Source organism: Symphodus melops (genome assembly GCF_947650265.1).
Source record: "Symphodus melops genome assembly, chromosome: 15".
In the NCBI taxonomy this organism is placed as follows: Eukaryota; Metazoa; Chordata; class Actinopteri; order Labriformes; family Labridae; genus Symphodus; species Symphodus melops.
Window position 1 is genome coordinate 11,085,072 of NC_136705.1, and position 19,975 is coordinate 11,105,046.

General features: G+C 40.2%; 1 protein-coding gene across 3 annotated transcripts; it reads left to right on the plus strand.

The window, feature by feature from the left end:
• The first annotated feature begins 6,701 nt into the window (after positions 1–6,701).
• Positions 6,702–17,813, plus strand: lnpk (lunapark, ER junction formation factor). Of its 3 annotated transcripts, none has more exons than XM_079363515.1 (16): positions 6,702–6,861; positions 8,000–8,060; positions 8,712–8,753; positions 9,077–9,127; positions 9,223–9,359; positions 9,496–9,554; positions 9,866–9,906; positions 10,040–10,123; positions 10,287–10,338; positions 10,472–10,585; positions 10,866–10,976; positions 11,130–11,235; positions 12,427–12,497; positions 12,595–12,768; positions 13,413–13,502; positions 15,338–17,813. In XM_079363515.1, the coding sequence occupies exons 2-16, from the start codon at positions 8,034–8,036 to the stop codon at positions 15,541–15,543; spliced, it is 1,365 nt and encodes a 454-aa protein (XP_079219641.1). In that variant the 5' UTR covers positions 6,702–6,861; positions 8,000–8,033; the 3' UTR covers positions 15,544–17,813. The 3 variants fall into 3 exon arrangements, with proteins under 3 accessions (XP_079219641.1, XP_079219642.1, XP_079219643.1); XM_079363516.1 differs by having other exon boundaries at positions 10,884–10,976; XM_079363517.1 differs by lacking the exon at positions 13,413–13,502 and having other exon boundaries at positions 6,705–6,861.
• The last annotated feature ends 2,162 nt before the right edge of the window (positions 17,814–19,975 follow it).

Consider the following 19,975-nt stretch of genomic DNA (forward strand, 5'->3'; position numbering starts at 1 on the left):
CACAAACAGGTTTTGCAAGACTTTAAAGAGTGTTGTGGAAATTTAGGTTGAAAGGGTATTTTATAAATAATCGAACATTTAGAGAGCAATTTTTTTCCTTTTATGAACATCCTTTTTCTTTGTGTTTGTGCCCAGACTATAGTCACAACTGATGAAATGTAAAGAAATTGCATGTTCCCTGTTTTATATGTTTTCATATTTTCAGCATGCATATCTATCTAAGGAACTGGAAAAACGATAACTTGCAACAACCAAAACCAAGCCAATAGTCATTTCATCTACAGCATTACTTTGAGACAGTATCTTGTCAAATATGATTTGACATAGTTTGTGTTTAAAGGGACAAAATAATTTTTCAAATCAAGCTTTCATTAATGTTCAGTCGATCAATTCTTTCCTAATTGCTGTGTTAAATGAAATCACAAAATGTCTATTTTTATATCAATGAACTGTCAAGACTAAGTTCTTCCTTTGAACTGATATAACAGAGTACAAACTGATAATATGTTTTTGTTTTTTTAAATGAAATTTAAAAAAAAAAATCAATGATAATCTCCTTTCACTTTCACATTCATGAACTGGTAAATGTTTAAAATATAAATGTCCAACCTTCATCCTTAAATAACAGTTAAATAACCATGTTCAAAGGGTCCCTCTTTAGATGAAAGTATTGTACCAGCGGTGGAAGGCAGATAAAGTATCAGCTTAAGAAAAACTGGTGGCTTATCACTGCACAACCACTGCACAACCAATCCTAGCAGATAGTGGTAACAGCAGTTGAGCAGCAGTGGGTTACATATGGTCATGTCCTTATGAAGTAGGCGGCATCCCAGCTCTGTATAAAAAGGTCACATGTGCTGCAAGGGGATTTTTCATTTAATGCTCAATAAATACAGTTCATGTGTCTTATCGAAGGTAATTGTCAATGTCATGCTTTCATTCGTCATTCTTCACTGCAACAAACAAATGTGTTGTTCAAGTGGAGGGTTGTGCTGTTAATAAAGAAAGACAGCATATATAATAAGCAATGCTGATTATAGGCTTAAATGCACAGTGTCACACAGTAACACTAACTACGCGTACACGCACACACACACACACACACACACACACACACACACACACACACACACATAAGCTCAAATAAGCAGCATGCTTCTATTATTCAATGAAATGGTTAAATGAGATTTGAACATGATCCAAGTTATAGGAGGCCGCTGCCAATCTTAACAGAAGGAAGGCAGACCAACAACTGGAACTCAAATGTCAAACTTCAGCGCCTAAGGGCAAAATCCTGATAAAGAACTTCCAGTCAAACTCTAAATCAGTTCTCCCGCTTTGGCCCGCAGCCATTATCATCTTATTATTTAATTTGGTACACAGAAGACATGAGAACAAAGAAACTATATCCAGCGATTGCCTTCCCTTTCTTTCTACCATCTATGGCCTGCACTGTCTTTATTTGATATATAACAGGAACACACCATGTGGAATGAAATATGGAGGAAATTGTCTGCATGAATGAGGTATGAGTGGTACAGTACAAATGACTGACCCCTTTTACACAGAAGACATTTTGACCCCCCCCCTCCCCCCGCACAGAATGAAAAACAGAGGTGTAAATAATACAATGATGGCTGCCTTTTATGTTGCTGCTTCTCTTTCTGAGTTCTTCTATCACAATGCATTTTATCAGGACATTCAAAAAATGAACCTATCGTGCCTATTTTTTTTCTTTTCGCCGATGATAAGGTTACCTAAAATCTTGTTTTCTCGTTCATCATCAAAACAGTTTGATTTACACTTACATGTATTGTTTGCTTCATTTATGTTGATTCATAATCCTAATATGATGAGTGAATGCGTTGGGGAAGTGGGTCTATGTTTATTATTCGATCAGCTCACTGAAATACAAGACTTTAAAACCAAAATACAGTTGTAGATGTTTAATGTAGTGAAATATGTGTTTTTCTGTCATAATAACCTTGTATTAAACATTGCAGCATGTGAAATGAAGTGTAAAGATTCAAGTTATAAGTCATATAATGTAAAAAATGATAAAGGATCATTTTAATTAATTTGTATTGTATCCATTAAAAGAGTAGTCTATGTTCTGTACACTTATGGCTTCCTTCATTTTGCACAACTGCTGCAGATGTCTGCAATGTCAAGTAGACATTTCTGATTTTCACAAATAACTCTCAATTGCAAGTGCCCACCAACAGATTCCTATGCTCCTATAGGTTGTTATGTTGTTATGTTGTCCTATAAATGGAACGTATAACTTCACAGAACCTTTCTGTCGGATATATTTAATGTATTACTTAAACTAAGTCAACAAACAAACCAGATGTAGATGTTAAACGTGCATAGGTTATACATTGTTTATCATATGTCATAACAGAAGACTTTGCACATAGAGGTTACACCTGGATCCATGTAGCCTAAGTCAACAGCAATATAGTAACCTCTGTGCTGTGGGGCTTTTACGTTTTATTGCACAATAAATATGTATGTCTGATTAAAAGACTGTGGGTAATGCTCACATGAGGCACCTGAATGACATATTGGATGTCCTTAAGCAAAAGGTGATCTCTTTCACATATTTTTAACCTTTCCTCATGTTTATTCGTAAACATATATTGTGAATTATTGGAGCATCACTGTGACGCTGATGGCCCTCAGTAAACACAGCCTCGTGCTGCGCGTGTTGTATTTCGGTATGTTGGCTCATTACCTCAAGTTGAAGTCTATTTCATCAATAATCCCACGGTTTAAAAAAGAAAATTCGATATAATAAGAGCGAAATAGTTTGCTAAAATTAATATTATTTAGCCAACTTTTCACACTGTAGCTTTGTGCATTATTAATCGACATTATTATTTGACCTTATTGACTCCAGACAAAGAATAAATAAAGGTCCCAATTAATTTCAAGCTATAATGCTTTTTTTAACATTACATTCTTAATATAAAATCTTAAGTCACTTAAAACTGATGTAGACTTTCTACTCACCTCAGCTCATGCTGTGTATGAAATGATAAATAGAGGACGGGAAAGAGACGCATATATTACGCATATGCTGTTTAAACTACACAGCATGATAGTGTTTAAATTAATAAGATAACACAAATGATATAGGGTCCTATAGCCTTTTAATACACCATAAATGTAGAGACTGCAGACCTGATGCTATCACGAATATTCTTAAAGATTTCCCTGTAGCTTTGGAGGGAATTAATTAAAGGTAGGCCTTTATTGGTGTGAAATCCTGAATTGTGCTTTGACAGAATCATACTTTTTAAGCATTAAACATTAAAACAACAAGAAAGCTTACGTTCCAACATCAAGTATCCTGTAATTCGACAGTAGCAGGTAAACGGGGTTTTAAATCTCTAGCTCTGAATATAACAGTCTATAACATAAATTCGTTTCAGGTAACATTTTGAGTATTATTTTCTTGTTTGTTGTTTTTCATTTGAAGAAATACGTATCGAAATGTTATAAGTTATACAGTGTGTAGGCTACTGCACTGACGATTCATGGTGTCTTCTAATATTTCGTAGTTTAGGCCTTTTGCAGCATGTCTCGCGTTTGAAAGGAACATTTAGTGAAGAAATCAAAAGGAACCAGAGAATAAAACAATATTTAGTTAACCTACACTTAAAACATTGAATGTGGGTATCTTTATGACAAACTGCGGTCTTCTAAACTGAATTGAGCGGTTCGACCTTACCGTGTTATGTGGTGGCGAAGGCCGCGCAGCAGCAGATCCAGACACACTTCACTGCATGTACGTCCGCACGGGCATTTATCCTAAAGCAGGTGTCTGTGCTAATTTGACAGACAGACTGACTGACTGCCAAGTCCAATAAACAGCCAACGTCCAAACAAAAGTGTCTTTGAACCATGTGCCGTGCACTCGAAATGTCCAGTGGACAAAAGAGAGACGAAGCAAATGGTTGTAAGAAGGGGGCCTTTTACCATGTTGTATTTAAGGCTGACAAAAACCAAGCTGTCTCTAACCATGAGTTCGGTTAAATAATCACTTAGATCAATCATTTTAAAGCTCTGTTTATATTATATTTATGATATTTCTTTATCTGAGGAACAGTAAGACTATACAAAGAAAAGCACTCAAAAACACAGCGGCATAAAATATGCCTTTTTTTTAAAAATCATTTCCCTTCATGTTTAACTTCCTATTCTCTTTCAGTATTGACGGATCCATTAAAATGTCAGACTTACTATTCTCAAACCCAAACCTGCCTGAATGGCTGTTTTGTATGAATGAATATTAGCTGTCTGTATGCACAGACTAGTCTGAGCCTTTGATAGAACTCTGATCAACAAATATAGATCTCTTGAATGTATGGTAACAATGCTTTTCAACATGCATATGAAAAAGAAATCAAAGCCCCTTAAAGATTGGAAAAAAGTGGCCCTCTCAATTTCCAGGTTCTCTCAACAAAAATACAAAAACATACACTTTAGTGTGTTTGTTTTATTCTGGCATATGAATTTGTTGAACTATGTGTTAACTGATTATAGCGTTCTTTGACTTTTCCTCATCCATATGTCTGAAAAACAAACACACTTGTGTGTGGTGCTGGAGAATTGTATAAAGTAGTCCCTGCCGTTCATTTTTATTCAGTGTTTAATTTATTAAGGGTTAATGAAACGGAAATAACTTTAGCATCAGGATAACTCATCAGCTATAATGTAGGCTACATCAACACACATACTGTGTTGTGGTGTGGTGTGTGTGTGTGTGTGTGTGTGTGTGTGTGTGTGTGTGTGTGTGTATGTGTGTGTGTGTGTGATAGGTAGAAAGAAGGAGAAAGGGGGAGCTAGTGGGGGGAGAGAGAGAGAGAGAGAGAGAGAGAGAGAGTTTTATTAGGCTCATAACTCTTCAGTCTCCAGAGGAAGCTGTAAGCATTAAAGCTGAAGGCCAAATCTGTGCACGCTGCAGCCTCATCTGAAACAACTCAGTGGGGAGTTGGAAGTAAAAGCTGTTGAATTCTGCAAGATTCTGCAGATTCACAATATTTTTAGTGTGATAACATTGAAACATACATGTTTGTTTGAGTGTTTGAGTTTTAGACTTTGTCCAGATGTTGTTTTATTTTCTCTAATCATTAAACAAATATTCAGAGGGAATCCATCAAATGGTTCACCCACAGTCCAGTATAAATGCAAATGTATTTCTTAGGTTTCATTTACTCCTACCTGATGCGAAGGAAGCATGTGGTCTCGAAAAGCTGTAGAGTGCCTCATCAGCTGTTACCTACAAAAGAGGGCAGTATTATTGTCAGATTAATCCACTGGCCTTCTCCAGCTTGATGTTTGGCTGAATAGAGATTTATTACAATTTAGAAGTGAATATATTCACAAAATACCAGATGAGATAATTTGTGACAAAGTCTCCAATAATTGCTCAATTAAAAGTTTTGTATCTTCACAGTTACAAGCAAAATAGGCCAGTTAATAAATCTCTGTCCAACCGATCGTCTTGTGCTTGATATAAAGTGAACCATTTGATGGATTCCGTTTGACACTCAAACAAACATGCTTCCAATGCGATCACGTAGAAGTTATGAATCTGCAGAATTTCTCCAGAATTCAGCTGCTTTTTCTTCCAACTCCCCACTGACTTGAGTTGTTTCAGATGAAGCAGCAGTGTGCACACATTTGCAGTAAATCAATGAAAGCCCTGTGAAAATGATAACATTGCGACATCTAGTGGTGATATGAGAATATACCTTGCTTGATACTTCTGTAACGTTTCTGGATTTCATCTTTTCTTATTAGTTGATTGGCAAGCTGTATTCCCCATTGCCAACTTTTCATTATTAGACTTATCTAAATGTAGTGGTTTTAAAAATATATGTATATAAAAAACATACAGCCTAATGTAAAGTGTATAAATTAATTTCTCTTTGGCTTTTATTTTAATGGATTGTAAGGATATTGACAGTGTTGTGGGGGCATTAGTTCATTCTGTAGGGACTTAGCAGGTTCAAGTCATGGACCAAGTTTTAAAATTGGCCTGGTAGCTGGAGAGGTGCCAGTCCACTGCTGAAGTGCCTTTGAGCTCGCTGCAGGCAGCCCCTCACTCTGAGACCCCTATATTAATGCATCTCCTTAGGATCCTGTTTTTGCACGTGTTTATTTCGGACTCTGTGTGTTTTCATGTTCACTAAACAGAGAATAAAAAACAAATGTCCCCCTAGGAGAATCAATAAAGAACAAATTATTATTCACTTTTTCCTGCTTTGCCTCTTATAATTTACTAGTAGGCTCAGTCTTTTTTCTCACAAGTATATCTAGTCAAGGGTCAGAATTCAACAACTTTTTTTGTTTTTAGATAAGATGATTAACTGCTGGAGACTGTCCTGATTTAATTCTCCATTTAAATGTACATTTCAACACAATAGGACAGTACGATTCCTGTGGCTCGAGTGTTGGGGTTGATTTAAGACACAACAAACAATCACAGTTTTAATAAATGAATGACCATACAGATGTTATTTTTTAATTTCCAATCAATTAATTGCTTCCGTTAATGAATTGACTAATCGATCAGATCTTGTCTAAATACAGTCCTCAATAAAACCCATCAAAGAGCAATCCCATGAGGTAACCACAGAGCCAGAAAGACTACAACGCAAAGGTCTCTGGGAAAGAACCGACGTCTGTTCCGAGATGACGTCACCCAAAACAAACGTCTCCACGCCGCGCCAAGACTCGCTTGGTAGTTGAAGTGTCAGTGGAGTTGGCAGCTAAAGTCTTCTGTTAGCTTGCTTACTGAGCTGACTTGACGTAATGAGCGGTTAACATACACGCTGAACACCTCCTTATGTAAGTATTTCATTAATTCAGAGATGTAAGGAAAAGTAGAGACCTTAACGTGAGTGTTTTTTCAGGAAGCATCGATTCAATCTGCTGCTATTGTCGCAGTAGCCAGCTAGGAGTAGCACTTAGCTTAAAACACGTTTTAAGGGGTATTGTTTTGTTTTATGAAATACCAAATAAATACAAAGAAGACATTGTTGGATGCCTCCTGTCTGGTTTTATAACATCATTGCAGTTTCTTGCTTGCGACTGTTTTTTTGTATCCAGTATTGTGTTGGAGCAGCTAAAGCTACTCAGCTAACGTCATCACTGTTTGTTTTACTGGAAACGTGAAACTTAATCGCTGCTTTTGTTTGAGGACTTTGCTAAAAAGTGATGAGTGAGCTATGGAAGGGCTGGTCTTGAAGTGAAGCCTGTTAAAACTGAACTATTAGCTGTTGCCTGTTGGCTGCCCCGGGGACGCTAACCTGCACATACTCCTCCAAATGTTCACACATGTTCCTGAAGAAATGTGGAAGTTTGGCCACAGGTGCACACATCATGTAACACCACGTAAACATGTAGCTGTTTTAGATTTAAGGCGGTTTATATTTAAGGAAGGATGTTGTCTGGTTCCCTTTCTTGAAAGCGAAAAAATCAGCATGAACACCTTGCATCTTTTTACACAATGCACAGCTTCACATCAACAGGTAGAAAGAAGTTGATTTGATTTAATGTGCAAACATAGCTGAGCCATGCTTGGATAGGTCATCTGTGGTGAACCACCACTCTTTATGCTGAGAGGAGACTGCTTTCAGTGTTGAAGATACAGCATGACATGATGTCTACTATTTGATCTGAACCACATCGAGGACTATTTTAATTCATAGTCTCACTTGAAGTTTGATCTTTGTCAGTGCTGTGCAGCCATGTGCTATAATATGGTTTGAGTGAATAAATAAGACGCAGGAAGCGAGGATTTTCCGAGCAAATCCGCAGGAACAACGGCCACCATTGTGACCCCGTACTCTGTGCGCAGCTTGTCAAATCCTGTGAGGATGAAAGTGTTATGTAAATCTCACAGCAGGGCTTAGTCCCTCCAAACATCCTGTAAGACATGCGTGTGTGTTATTTGACCTTCTGTAAGAGAATTTCTGTTCCACAGTGAATCACAGAGGAGACCACTGTCATCTACAGACATGGGGGCGCTATATTCCCGATGGAAGGTGAGAGAAAAGAGAGAGTTAAGTGATAGAGATAAGTTAACATTGAATGATGTGGATAGACTACAGACAAATAAAAAAAAACACTTGATAATTGTGGGACAACACTGAAACAGTTTCATAACACTTTATACCTCAGTACACAATCTTACATTTATATATGTTATGTCTTTTTTAGTTTGTGTTGCCAACCGAATTGTTTCACTTTAAAAGCCTTGGACAGAGCGGAGCCACCACGTTCTATCTGAACAAAGAGTCACTGGTTTGTTCTACTTAAGTGACGACAGTGTGTCAGTCAGTTTCGATGTGTTCGCCATTAGAACAGTGAACTCAGTGCCCGAGCCAGATGAAATTCATTCGTGCTATTTTTAGATCTACTAGAGAAGTCAAGGGAGAGACAGGAGGAGAGCAAAAGAGAGATAGCAGTAGGAAGTGGGACCTCGGCTTTTCAGGTTCAGTGATTTAAAAATTAAAAAAAAAAAAAATTCCAGAGACACAGAGTACATCCGATTCACCTCGATTTCTTTGGACATTTTCTTTTGCATATATGCACCTGAGATGGTTGAGTGAGGCCTGGATGGATCCGACTTAAGCTTGCTTGTTGAATTCTCTTATTCGCTCATGATGATTTTCTCATCTTTGTCCTCAACCCAGACAAAACCCACCACAGTGGAGCAGCTGGAGAACATCGACAAGGTACTGACTGAATATTTAATGACACGTTTTATGCTCCCATTATAATTTTAGTAGAAAAAAAAGAGGACCATCAATTACAGTCTTTTCATAATTGAGATGATGTGAAGGATTATTGAACTTTGACTGGTCGCATTAAATCTGGAATTCCATGTCTGACTGTTTTAACATTGTGATTGGGCGAATCATCAGGATGAGTCATTTAGCTTTATGAGACTGGTGAGCATTAGTTGAGAAGGAGCGGTAGAAGTTATAAGGCGAGCATCTTTTTCCTGTGAGATTGACATTGCTTCATAAACCTTTGACCTCCCTGTTTCTCCTCGAAGGAGATTAAAGACCTCGAGGACTTCAGAGCTAAAAACCAGCGTCTTCAAAAGGTCAAGTCTGCCAAACGCCGACATGTGCAGTATGTGCTGTATTGCCGCATTTTCTCGTACTCACCTTTTGTGTTTGTGTGTCATTGTGCCTGCAGCTGTGGGTGGGCAGGTTGCTTCTTTACTCGTCGGGCCTTTACCTTCTGACCTCTCTGGTTGTGTACTGCCTGTACCTGCCTGAACAATGGCTGCAGAGACTGTACATGGCCCTGCCTTTCTTCATTTACCCAGTGCTGTGAGTGCTCGACTCGAATACAGTTCACACACTTATTGTACACGATTCAGATGTTGATTCTGCTACAAATCATTTTCGATGTGCCATCTTCAAATTTGATGTTTTTTTTATTTATTTTTTTAACTCTTGTCATCAGGGTGTGGTTCATCCGGAAGCTGCTGGTGTTCCTTTTTTCCAAACGCACCGAGAGGAATAGTAAGTTAACTTAACGTTGCTCCAAAACGACAGTGAGGCCAACTCCTTTTCTTTCATTGTGGTCTTACATAGAAAGATGTCACACACCACTCTAACGCCCCCCCCCCCCGATGATTATCAGTTTGGGTGTGTTTCTCTTCAGACTGGCAGTTTGTGAGGGAAGCGTTGAAGACGTGTTCAAGATACAAAACTGAAACTAAAACAACAAATCTTGTTGATAATATTGTAATTGTATGACTGCATGACTTTGACCTTGTTCTCATGTCAAAATAAAGTGAAGCCACTTAACTGACAAATGCTTCTGTTTTTAGATGATAAGCTGGAAGATTTGAAGGTGGCCAAGAAAAAGATAGTAAGTGACTTATTTCTTTATTTTCCGAGTCGACATTTCATTTGTAAATCTTTTTAAAGATTGATTGGAACAGAGTTGCGGCTTTGTGTTCGAGCCTAGTTTCTCCCTGTGCTTCCTTGTTTGGCGTTTTCAGCTGGAAGAAGTGATGGAAACGGAGACGTACAAAAATGCAAAACTCATCCTGGAACGCTTTGATCCCGAAGCCAAGAGGAAAGCTGTGAGTGGACAGATGTTTGTTCACCACCTTATTTGCCTCTACGAAGGTTTATTCTCTGATGGGCCCACTGTCCAACAGAACTGTAGTATTGCTTAATATGTAAATGATGTAATCTGAAAGTTTTTACATCTTTTTTTTTTTTTTTTTTGTCCGTGTGTTTTAGGAACTGGAGTCGACCCCGGTGCGTCCTCAGATGACTCCCAGACCAGGACAAGGTAAGACACACGTCACATCAACAGATAAAGTTCTCCTTCGGAAGTTTAAGAGGTGTTTTAAGGAGCTCAAGAATTTAAAGATTTCTTCCGTCCAAATGACAGGATTTGTAATGAATCCCTCTTCTCCATGCAGAGATTCGACAGAGAGGTGTGGCAATGAGACCCATGCCGATGGGCACCCCGGGTGCAATGGCAATGACTCCCCAGGGAGCACGGCCCACATTGGGACCAGGAGGTACACCTATTGGTAAGAGGGCAGGCAGAGATACTAAGAGGAAGAAGTATCAGTACTTGTCAGTGTGTCACCTTGACGATGGCTCTACATAGCACCATGAGTTTACAGCCACAGCTTGTTTACTTGTGTTCTTTCACCGTGGAACGTTTGAAGTGCGTCCCAGCAGATTCTCAAGTGTCCAGGTCACGGACAGAGTCAAAGGCAACTGGAACAAGCACAAAGTCCAGTTGCCTTTGACTTGGTTCTTTCAGACGTGTGTCAGTGTCCTCATCTCGTGTCGCTGTCCCTACAGAACCTGTTCCTCTCTCAGCTCCAGGAGGACCACCGGACAGATCTGCTCTGTCTGCATCTGTCCTCCAGGGGGCAGTACCAAGAACCCCATGCTCCCCTATTCCAGGTGTAGGTAGGTTTCAAAGCCTATGGATGCATCTTCACATGAATATATTTGTGTGTGAATGTGAATACACTTCTGCTGTGTATGATTCCTGACCTGTTGCAACTTCATCCTAAATCTCTAACATGTCTTCAATCACCTTGTGCGTGTCTGTTTTTGCAGGTTTGCACCCACCAGGTCCTCCGTTAGCACGTCCAATTCTGCCCAAAGACAGAGGAGCAGTGGACCGAGTCATTGAGTATCTGGTCGGAGACGGACCACAGAACAGGTCAGAGTCCCTCCTTCAGATGTGAAACCCGTCGTTTGCACGCAGACTGTGTTACAGTTCAGCCTCTGCTACTCTACCGTCATCCTTACAATTCTGCACTGTTCATAGCTTTGGGAAGTAGAGCGTTAATCCCTGTAACAAAAGCCCCGTTTCCACCGAGCGGTCCGGCTTGGTTCGTCTCGGTACGGTGTGCATTTTGCGGCATTTCCATAGACTAATCCCGGGAAAGATTCCCAAATAACCAATCTGTACCGTCCCACTTTTTGGGACCCTTCCGTTGGGGTGCCAAGAATGTCGAGCCAACCCGAAAAGGTGGAGCTAAACACTGCAGTCCGTTGATTGGTTGATAAAATCGTCACTTCCTGTGTTACGTCGGCAAACAAAACTCTGCCATTGACTGTAACACACAGCTGATTGTTTACGTCTGTATTTCTCCTCGCGGCACACAGCCTTCTCTGAAACAAAGCTTGATTGAGTTTTTGTAATAAAGAGTCACATGTCAGTGACAGAGAAGATGAACTGCTGGATGTCTTCCAGCGTTGGTTTTGTTTGTGTCACATTAGCGTTAGCTCAGCTGTTAGCGGTTAGTTGCTGTCATATGACGCTATTTACTTAGTTGCTATCGGCATCTACCAAATAGGGCACGGGTGGCTGTGGAAACACAAACGGGATCAGGCTTATTGAACCAAACCATAACAAACTGTACCGATCCGTACCAGACTGCTGTGTGGAAACGGGGCTAAAGATATGGTGATGACACATCCTCCTGGCAAAGCAAGTAACGGTAGAAGAAAGTGGACAAAGGAAAATATCAGCTGTTAGTTCTCACACTCATGAGCTACATGCTACAACTGTTCAAAGCAGCCGAATGAATTCTGCAGCACGTTTTCTTTGCAGCCCTCCTCATGGAGGAACTTTTTCTGCCTGATGGACTCGGGTGAAACAATCAGAAAACTCGCACTCTGTTATTATAGAGACATGCTTCTCGCACACACTTCTGCACACATGCAGGACCTGGTTACATGTATTGATGGAGAGATGTCCGAGTGCAGCGGCAGCCCCCCTGAGCTGCTGGGAGTTGTCAAAGTCCTCTTGAAAGTGCCATAACTGAACCAGGAGACAGAGCTGCAATGTTTGTTTGTTTCCTCCAGAAAACATGAAACAGTCCCCCTCCCTCTTTCTTTCCTGTAGATATGCCCTCGTCTGCCAACAGTGTTTTTCTCATAATGGCATGGCTCTGAAAGAAGAGTTTGAATATCTAGGTAAGACCTGAAGGTGACTGTCTTTACTTCAAGTAAATTTAAAATACATACCGGTAAAAGTGAAACACTTACTCATCATCCTGATTTCTCTCGTCAGCATTTCGATGCGCATATTGCTACTTCCTGAATCCAGCCAGGAAGACCCGTCCTCAGGCTCCGAGGCTCCCAGAGTTCAGCTACGAGAGGAGGCTGCGAGCAGAATCCCGTTCCCCCGGACCTTCACGGCATTCTGGAGCAGGCGGCACAGAGGAGAGCCCGTCCCCTTCTGGAGGTACTGAAACTCCCAAAACACACAGACTCAGGCACGGCCCCCCCAGCCCTGAGTTTAGACCCATCTGAAAGTGTTCTTTCATTCAGACAGAGACCTACACACACACACACACACACACACACACGGCTATACTCACACCATTCTCTGCATATTCATGTTACTGACTTTACGTCCTAACCGCCCATGTTAAATGCTTCTTAGTTCCGAGCTCTAGCTGACCTTCATTTGTTTGTGTGCGATTCTTTTCTTAACTTTGATGATGCTGTCTTCATATCCATCGATTGGTCAGTTAGCGAGCAGAGGTGTGACACAACGACAGATCGGACTTCTTTCTTCTCTTTTTTTTTTTTTTTTTCTGGTGATGCTACAAGCTCCAACAATTCAATCAAAGAAGTCTCAGGGAAAATGCTGAATGTCATGTTTATGGCTGACCTACTCGATGTATAGCATTTGCATACAATGCCTGGTAACGAAGCAGTTCTCTACATCGTGGAATCTTGCTGCAGCGTGAAATGTTGTGTCATCATCAGCCAGCGTCGGTCTAGTTGCATGCTCGTAGACGATTCCCCGTTTCTTTTCCTGTGTCGGACTAAACGTGTCACATCCAAATGATCAGTAGGTTAACAGTGTGATCTTACCTCTAGCTAAGGCTGTGGCTCCGTGGAACTTGGTCCACAGTTTCCGGATCCAGCAGAGTCCAAAGAACCCTCAGAATCCACCTCTGCAGAGTCCAGGTTCCCTCTCTCTCTCTCTCCCCTGCACTGTCTGGTCCGGCTTAATTGGAGCTGATTTGATTATCCCAGAATGGGTCATGTCTCTTGGCCGTAGAATCAATAACACTGTAGAGCTCAGCCTAATGCTAAGTCCAAATCATCTAATTTGCAATAACCTAAAATTGAACCTCAACAAATATGGGGTGAGCAGTCACTCGACGTTTACGCCAGATCTGGGTTAAAAAGTGTTTTTGAACTACAATATAACCTCATTTCAAGATTTAAAATCATCGTTTAAAGGTCAAAGATTCACAGAAAGGGGGAAACTTCTGTCGGCTAACAGCAGATGGATCAGGAACAAACAGGCGCTCTATCCATAAGAAAACAAAGGACACGCGTTGACTTAGATCTGGTATTCACTGAGTGCACGAAATGTGGAGATGAGTTTCTGAATTGGTTGATTTTGCTCTCCTCTCTACATGATTTAATGTCTCGATTGTCTCGAAAAGCTTCGAGGTTGTTTTTTATATTTAGCGTGGGTCATCTCGCTAACCTTCGTGCTAAATCCTCGTTTTGCTTCTGTGTACTTAACTCTAACCAGCATGTCTTTTTTTAGTGTACAAGTACTCATCCCATAAACTGTGTCACATCTGTACAGGCTTCTTTTCATCATAGAGTACCTACCTGAGATTTGAAACATCAGGGCCTGTGTCCACTGTCAGCCTTCTTTTTGTGCTGGCTGGTGTCTGTTTTCTGTCCAACAAAACCAACAAAGAGTGTCCTCGGCTCAGAAACGCCCTCAGAGTCAGCCGTTACAGCTCTCTCTCTCTCTCCTTTTTAAAAAAAAAAATCTACGTTCACGTCTCCCACATTGACCAATCAAAATCAAGAAGGGGTGGGACTTCTGATTACGGCTTTGTCAACAACATTGGTTTTTCTCATGCGACCAACCAACACCTTTCTTCTTTTCCTGCATTCAAAGCAAATAATGAGCAAATTAGAAAGGACTTTATGATCACGACTAAATGAAGGCCTTTTCACCCTGAGTCTGTTTTTTTCTTTTCAAATTAGTTTTTTGGACCCGTTTATCCGATAACAAATATTTCACAAAGAAACCTTGCCCACTAAGTCCGATGCTTTGCTCCTAATCATTGTGAAAATTCAAGTCATCAAGCAGTGAAAATGATTTTGTGGATTCTTCAGATCCTTGGAAAATAATCTAAAAAGAAAAAACACCAGGTCTGTCATATTCCTGGAAAACCCCCCCCCCCAGACCTGAGCATGGAGAGTGTGACCTGTATATAAAGCAGCTGGAGGATGAGCTCGATCACTTCCAGGTGGATTTCAGGATGTCAATGCTCAAAGTAAGTTTCAGAGTCCAGTGTGCAAACAGGATTTACACAACATGAGAACGTGTGGCGATTTTTTGAAAGGAAAAAAAAAAAGCGCAGTCGGTGTGCAAAGGCCCTCGAAGGAAATGCCTCTGGAACTCTGCTGCAGCGGTAGGCGCCCAGATGAAGCGGTTCAGGGTTCCTCAGGGTGCAAACATAGACGCGTAAGTGGACACAGGCCTTAAGAGCTGTATTTGCAGGACTTGTTGAAAAGAAAATGTCTACCTACCGGGTTCTTTTCAGTGCACTGAAAGGGATCGCAGACTTGAATGAATCTCTTGAAGATATTTTACTCTAATTAAACACATAATAACACAACCAATGGGAATGGTGAAACTTGTCTTACGTTCACTTCTGATTTGAACTCCTAACAAGCAAATCCATATCTGTACTTCAAACATATTCACATGAACCGCTCGGCTCTCCCCTCTTATACCCGCCTGACCTGACGCATCTTCTCCTCAGATGAGAAAGAAGAGCTGGGGGAACATAAAGAACCCACTACCGAGGTAGAGAGCGAGAGCCAATCAGAGGAGCAGCCGCCGGCACAGCAGGAGGACAGAAAAGAGGAAGACGAAGTAGAAGAAGAAGTGGTTCAGGAGGAGGAAGAAGCGATGGAAACAGAGCAGAGTCACAGCGCCCCCTGTGACGATGAACCTCGCTCATCTTAGTGGACGAGCCCAGAGACCATTCTGTCCTCACACAAGGGGGCGTGGTTGGCCATGATAGATGGGTGGAATTTTAGAGCAATATAGGCGGACAAAGATTTGTACAAGCACGCCCTGAAAACCAAAATCCTTCACTGTTTTAGTGTTATTTATTTAGGAAAGAAATTCGAAAGCAGAATGTGAATCATCATGTTCATCCTTTTTTTTTTTTTGTGGTCTGACCATATTGCCTAAAATTGCTGCCAACACATCATGGCTTTAAGATATTTGACAGAAGGTGTCAGATTCATGATTGTAGTTTAAATCTTAAAGCTGGATTGAGTTGTTTATGTGGTTAACTTATCGGTATTTAATGATTTGTTTTAGGCTCTAAGGCTCCTTTAGGTTTGATGTAGCTGGCTGCTGTATGAATTCAGATTTTTTTTTTTTTTTTTAAGAGTTATGAATTTGGATAGAAATGCTAGTTCATAGATGATTCGTCAATTCCAGCAGGGAAAAAAAAAAAACATGGTTGAATCCAACAATGACCCTGACCCCACACAGTGTGTGGTGTCTGCGTATTCAGTGACGATGATGATGTAAGGATAAGTAATGAATGACATGTTTTGTTTTGTTAGTGTGCAGAATGTTTTTGCCAAACTCTGGGAGAAAGAGTACTTTGTCAGACGAAGCAGATATCATTTAATGTGTTTACATTTTATTCATGCTGTTAAGGTTAAGGCTTCTGCTTTCATTGCTTGCCTTTTAACCCCCCCCCCCCCCCCCCCCCCCCCCCCCCATACAAACATCAACCCTTAAATCTCAGTTTCATTTTATTCTGATGAAGTCTTTTAACTTCCTCCGACCTTTTTTAGAGGCTTGTCACAGGCCACGAGAGGGTTTCTAAAAACTAAAATATGTGCAGCAGAGCTCTGCCAGTAATCAAATTATTAAGGAGCAAAGGTTCCTTAATTGTAGGCTAAAACAGTTTTTAAACCACTACTTTCATCTTTTGTCCAGAAAGCCTCGTGGCGAGTGTAAACCCTGACTTGTTTGGACCGCTCATGCCTTTGTTCAGTGTTTTCTGGAGTGAAAGTCTGAGTCCACCTTCCTCTTTTGTGAACTATCATCTGTTAGATGAAAACTATTCTCATTGATTTTTAAGGCCCAGTGTATACAATTTAGAATTCTATTGGAGGAAACATTGGTTTGTTTTCATTTTGTGTAACAGCCTGAAAAGGATAATCTTCCCAATTAAGAATGAGCCTCTCGCAGTCTGTTAGCTCGCTCTGCCAAATGTGAACAGGAGCCAAGAATGGGTAAACCAAACACATGCTGTTTGGAAGTTTAGCAGCTTCCTTTGATTCGGCTTCATATTAGAAGGTTAAAAAAAGAGGTGAGGGGTTCAGTCATGATTGGAGTCCTTCTGCAACCTTACCACTAGATGATTCTAACTCCTACACACTGCTCGTCTTAATGCCCAACTCCTGCTGCACAACTGTGCGTCATAGTCAGCTCAGTGGAACAGCAGAAAAAAGAGAGCCACACGTTTGTTTTAGTGATGTATTTTAAATGTGATGAACAAACGGACCCTTTTTACCTTTCAGTATAAACCTCCTTCATTATCCGTGCCTTCCCTTGATCGACGCGTTCTTCTTCAAAGAACCTCTACACTGAACTGAACTCAGACGTCGGCTTTACATGCGTCTTCTTGTCATTCAATAAAAAAGACTCGTTCGTTCGAGGGATGAAGTGAGTGTTAGTTAGTTTTGCTAACGAAGTCTGTGAACGAACTGAACCTCGAAACATTTGGCGAAGGTGGAGGAGAAACACGACGCGCAGCTCTTGCCAACTTATCTCCTACCCGATTTGTTGCCAATCCAAATTCCTCCCAGGATTATCATTTGCCAAATGCTTTGTTGTTTATCCGTATTATTTTCTCACTCCATTTGCACTGAGATTATTTTTTTTGTATTTGTTTGGCAAAAATAGTGTTTTAATCTGTGTTTCAGGTGTTGCTGCAGTTTGCTTTTAGAGGCGTAATGTGTGAAATCCATGTTACAGTCGTGACCACTGAAAGCAGAGGGCCTGCTCTGGCTTGTCTAAAATTATTATTTTTTAAAATGTTTAGTCCCTTTTTGCTGTTTCATTTGAGCCGTTTTTAATATGCGCACTCATGACAGGAACCCCAATGTGTGCTGTGTTGCTTTTCTTACTTCATTATTTTCCATGTAACCTGCCCTGTGTATAGCTGCTGTGGCAACAGAAACATTAAAGAGGTTCATGGGTAATAAGCACTGGTGCCTGGTGATTTTGAAAAGGATTTATTCTGTTTTCAAACGGAACAAGAAGACATAGTGAGAGCCTCTCTATGCAAACATGAATGATGTAGCACTGTGGTTGTACAGGTCGGTTCCTAGAAACACATCCAGGCTTGGTGGTTGGAATATCAGGGGAACACAGAAAACACAGCACATTATAATGAACAATCATATCTTGTTATATTTTTACTTTCTCTGTACATGTTTGTACTTCACTAAGTTTGTGACCTCAAAAAAAAACATCCTCACCAGAGAGAATCATCCACTCCTCTTGTTGCACTGATCCTTCTGACTGTACACTGCAGCCAAACTTGTTTTTGGACGAACAAACCTTTGCTTCATGTTTAGCAGATGGAACAAAGTGTGTTGAATGTTTAAGTGTCCTGATTCCTCAGTGAGGCTTTTTAAATTTGTTTTTTTCCCACCCAGCTTCTGCTTCCATCAGGCATCTATGTTTACAAATGAGGTATCATGGTGCCTGCTCACAGACTTAGTGTTAACAAGCTTTTCTTCTTATCCCTCCTAACACCTTCTGAAGATGAAATTGTAGCTATGAGTTGGATTTTTTTTAAAAACTTATTAGATTCTCAAATGTCCTCAAACACAACACGTGATGTGAAATACCTACACTTGTTATCTTTTTGTGGTTTTGTCTCTGCTTGATTTGTCAGCTGCATTTTTGCCAATGCTGGTTGACGCTAAGTGTGTGCATGGCGCGCCTAATAAAATCTGTCAAAAGCAAAACAAATCCCCTTTTTCTCTGGTGGTTCTTACGTTTTGTCCAAGTCTAGATTACATTATTAATATGATCTTTAAGGCTAGATACAGTTACGTGTTCATTACAATTGTTTGCTTACAAAGTGCCCAATCACGTTTGTACCTCCAGATAACAATACCTCTGATTATGAAAATAAAAATATGATCAGTATATTTATTACTCACCAGACTTCACAGATAGATAACTGTATTTATAAAAACAAATATTACAAGAGAACGTCAGTCTATTTTTAACTAAACTACGTAAGGTTTTTGTCATGGGGAGTCACAGCAGCAAAATAAATCACGTTGCTAAACAGGTTGCAACACTTTAGCTGTGACACTTTCACGATCAAATGCTTGTCAGATATAGAGGGACAAGTCATTCTCTGCATCTCAAAACACAGTTACTGCAGCTAACGGCTAATCAGCTAAAACCTGAATGAGATTTTTTTTTGGACTCCCACTCAAATGACTTTGTGTAGGGTGCACATATCTCCACATGCAACAAGCCACACATTTGTTTCATTTTTCAGACTTCTGGGGCTCCTATGGCCACTGTAACTGACTGTCCATTCATAGACACACTATTAAAGGCAGCAGATAGGTCTGTTTCAAATTGTGTTTTTTTAACCGAACTTTTCAATGTGGATGGAAAATCGTGGGAAAAAAACAACATTCAACGGTAAGAGATTTCTCACCAACTGTACAGCAGAGGTAAAGGAGAAGTTACCTGCCTCAGTGACAAAGCAAACTTAGACACAAATCCAACAATATTTACACAACCTTAACTAATCAATATAAAGGGTAGATGTTTCATGAGAGTAAGGCAAAAAAACAAACAATAAAACTTCCAGACAGGAAAATATGTTGCCTGAACTCCAGTAGAAACCAGACTCCGTGTGTACCAATGCATCTAAAAACAATGAGCAGCTCTTCTTTCTTTTAACAGATTGAACACATCTTCCTTCTCTAACGCCGTCTTTTGACTGAAAATGTAGATCGAGAAACGACATGCTCAGAACCCCAATGTTTCATGATGCTGCCAAAAGTACACACTGAACGATTATTGTTGTGGCTTATTTATCAGTCATAAAAAAAAAAAAACCCTGAGAGACAAAAGAAAAAAAAGAAAATGCATCCCGAACAAACAGGTTAGAAAATCAGATCAAACATTAAAAAAATGTTAGTGGCAAAAATAGATTCAAGTATGACCCATGTAGATTGCAAGATACATCAAAATTCTATTTATCTGCAGGTTCTACCAGTGAGGACAGGTTTAGGCGAACTGGAATCTGTCCACAATCAACAACTTACTGGTGCAGCTCTGTTTTTGAAATCTATGCTGAAACATACAAAAAAAACAAAAAAAACAAAAA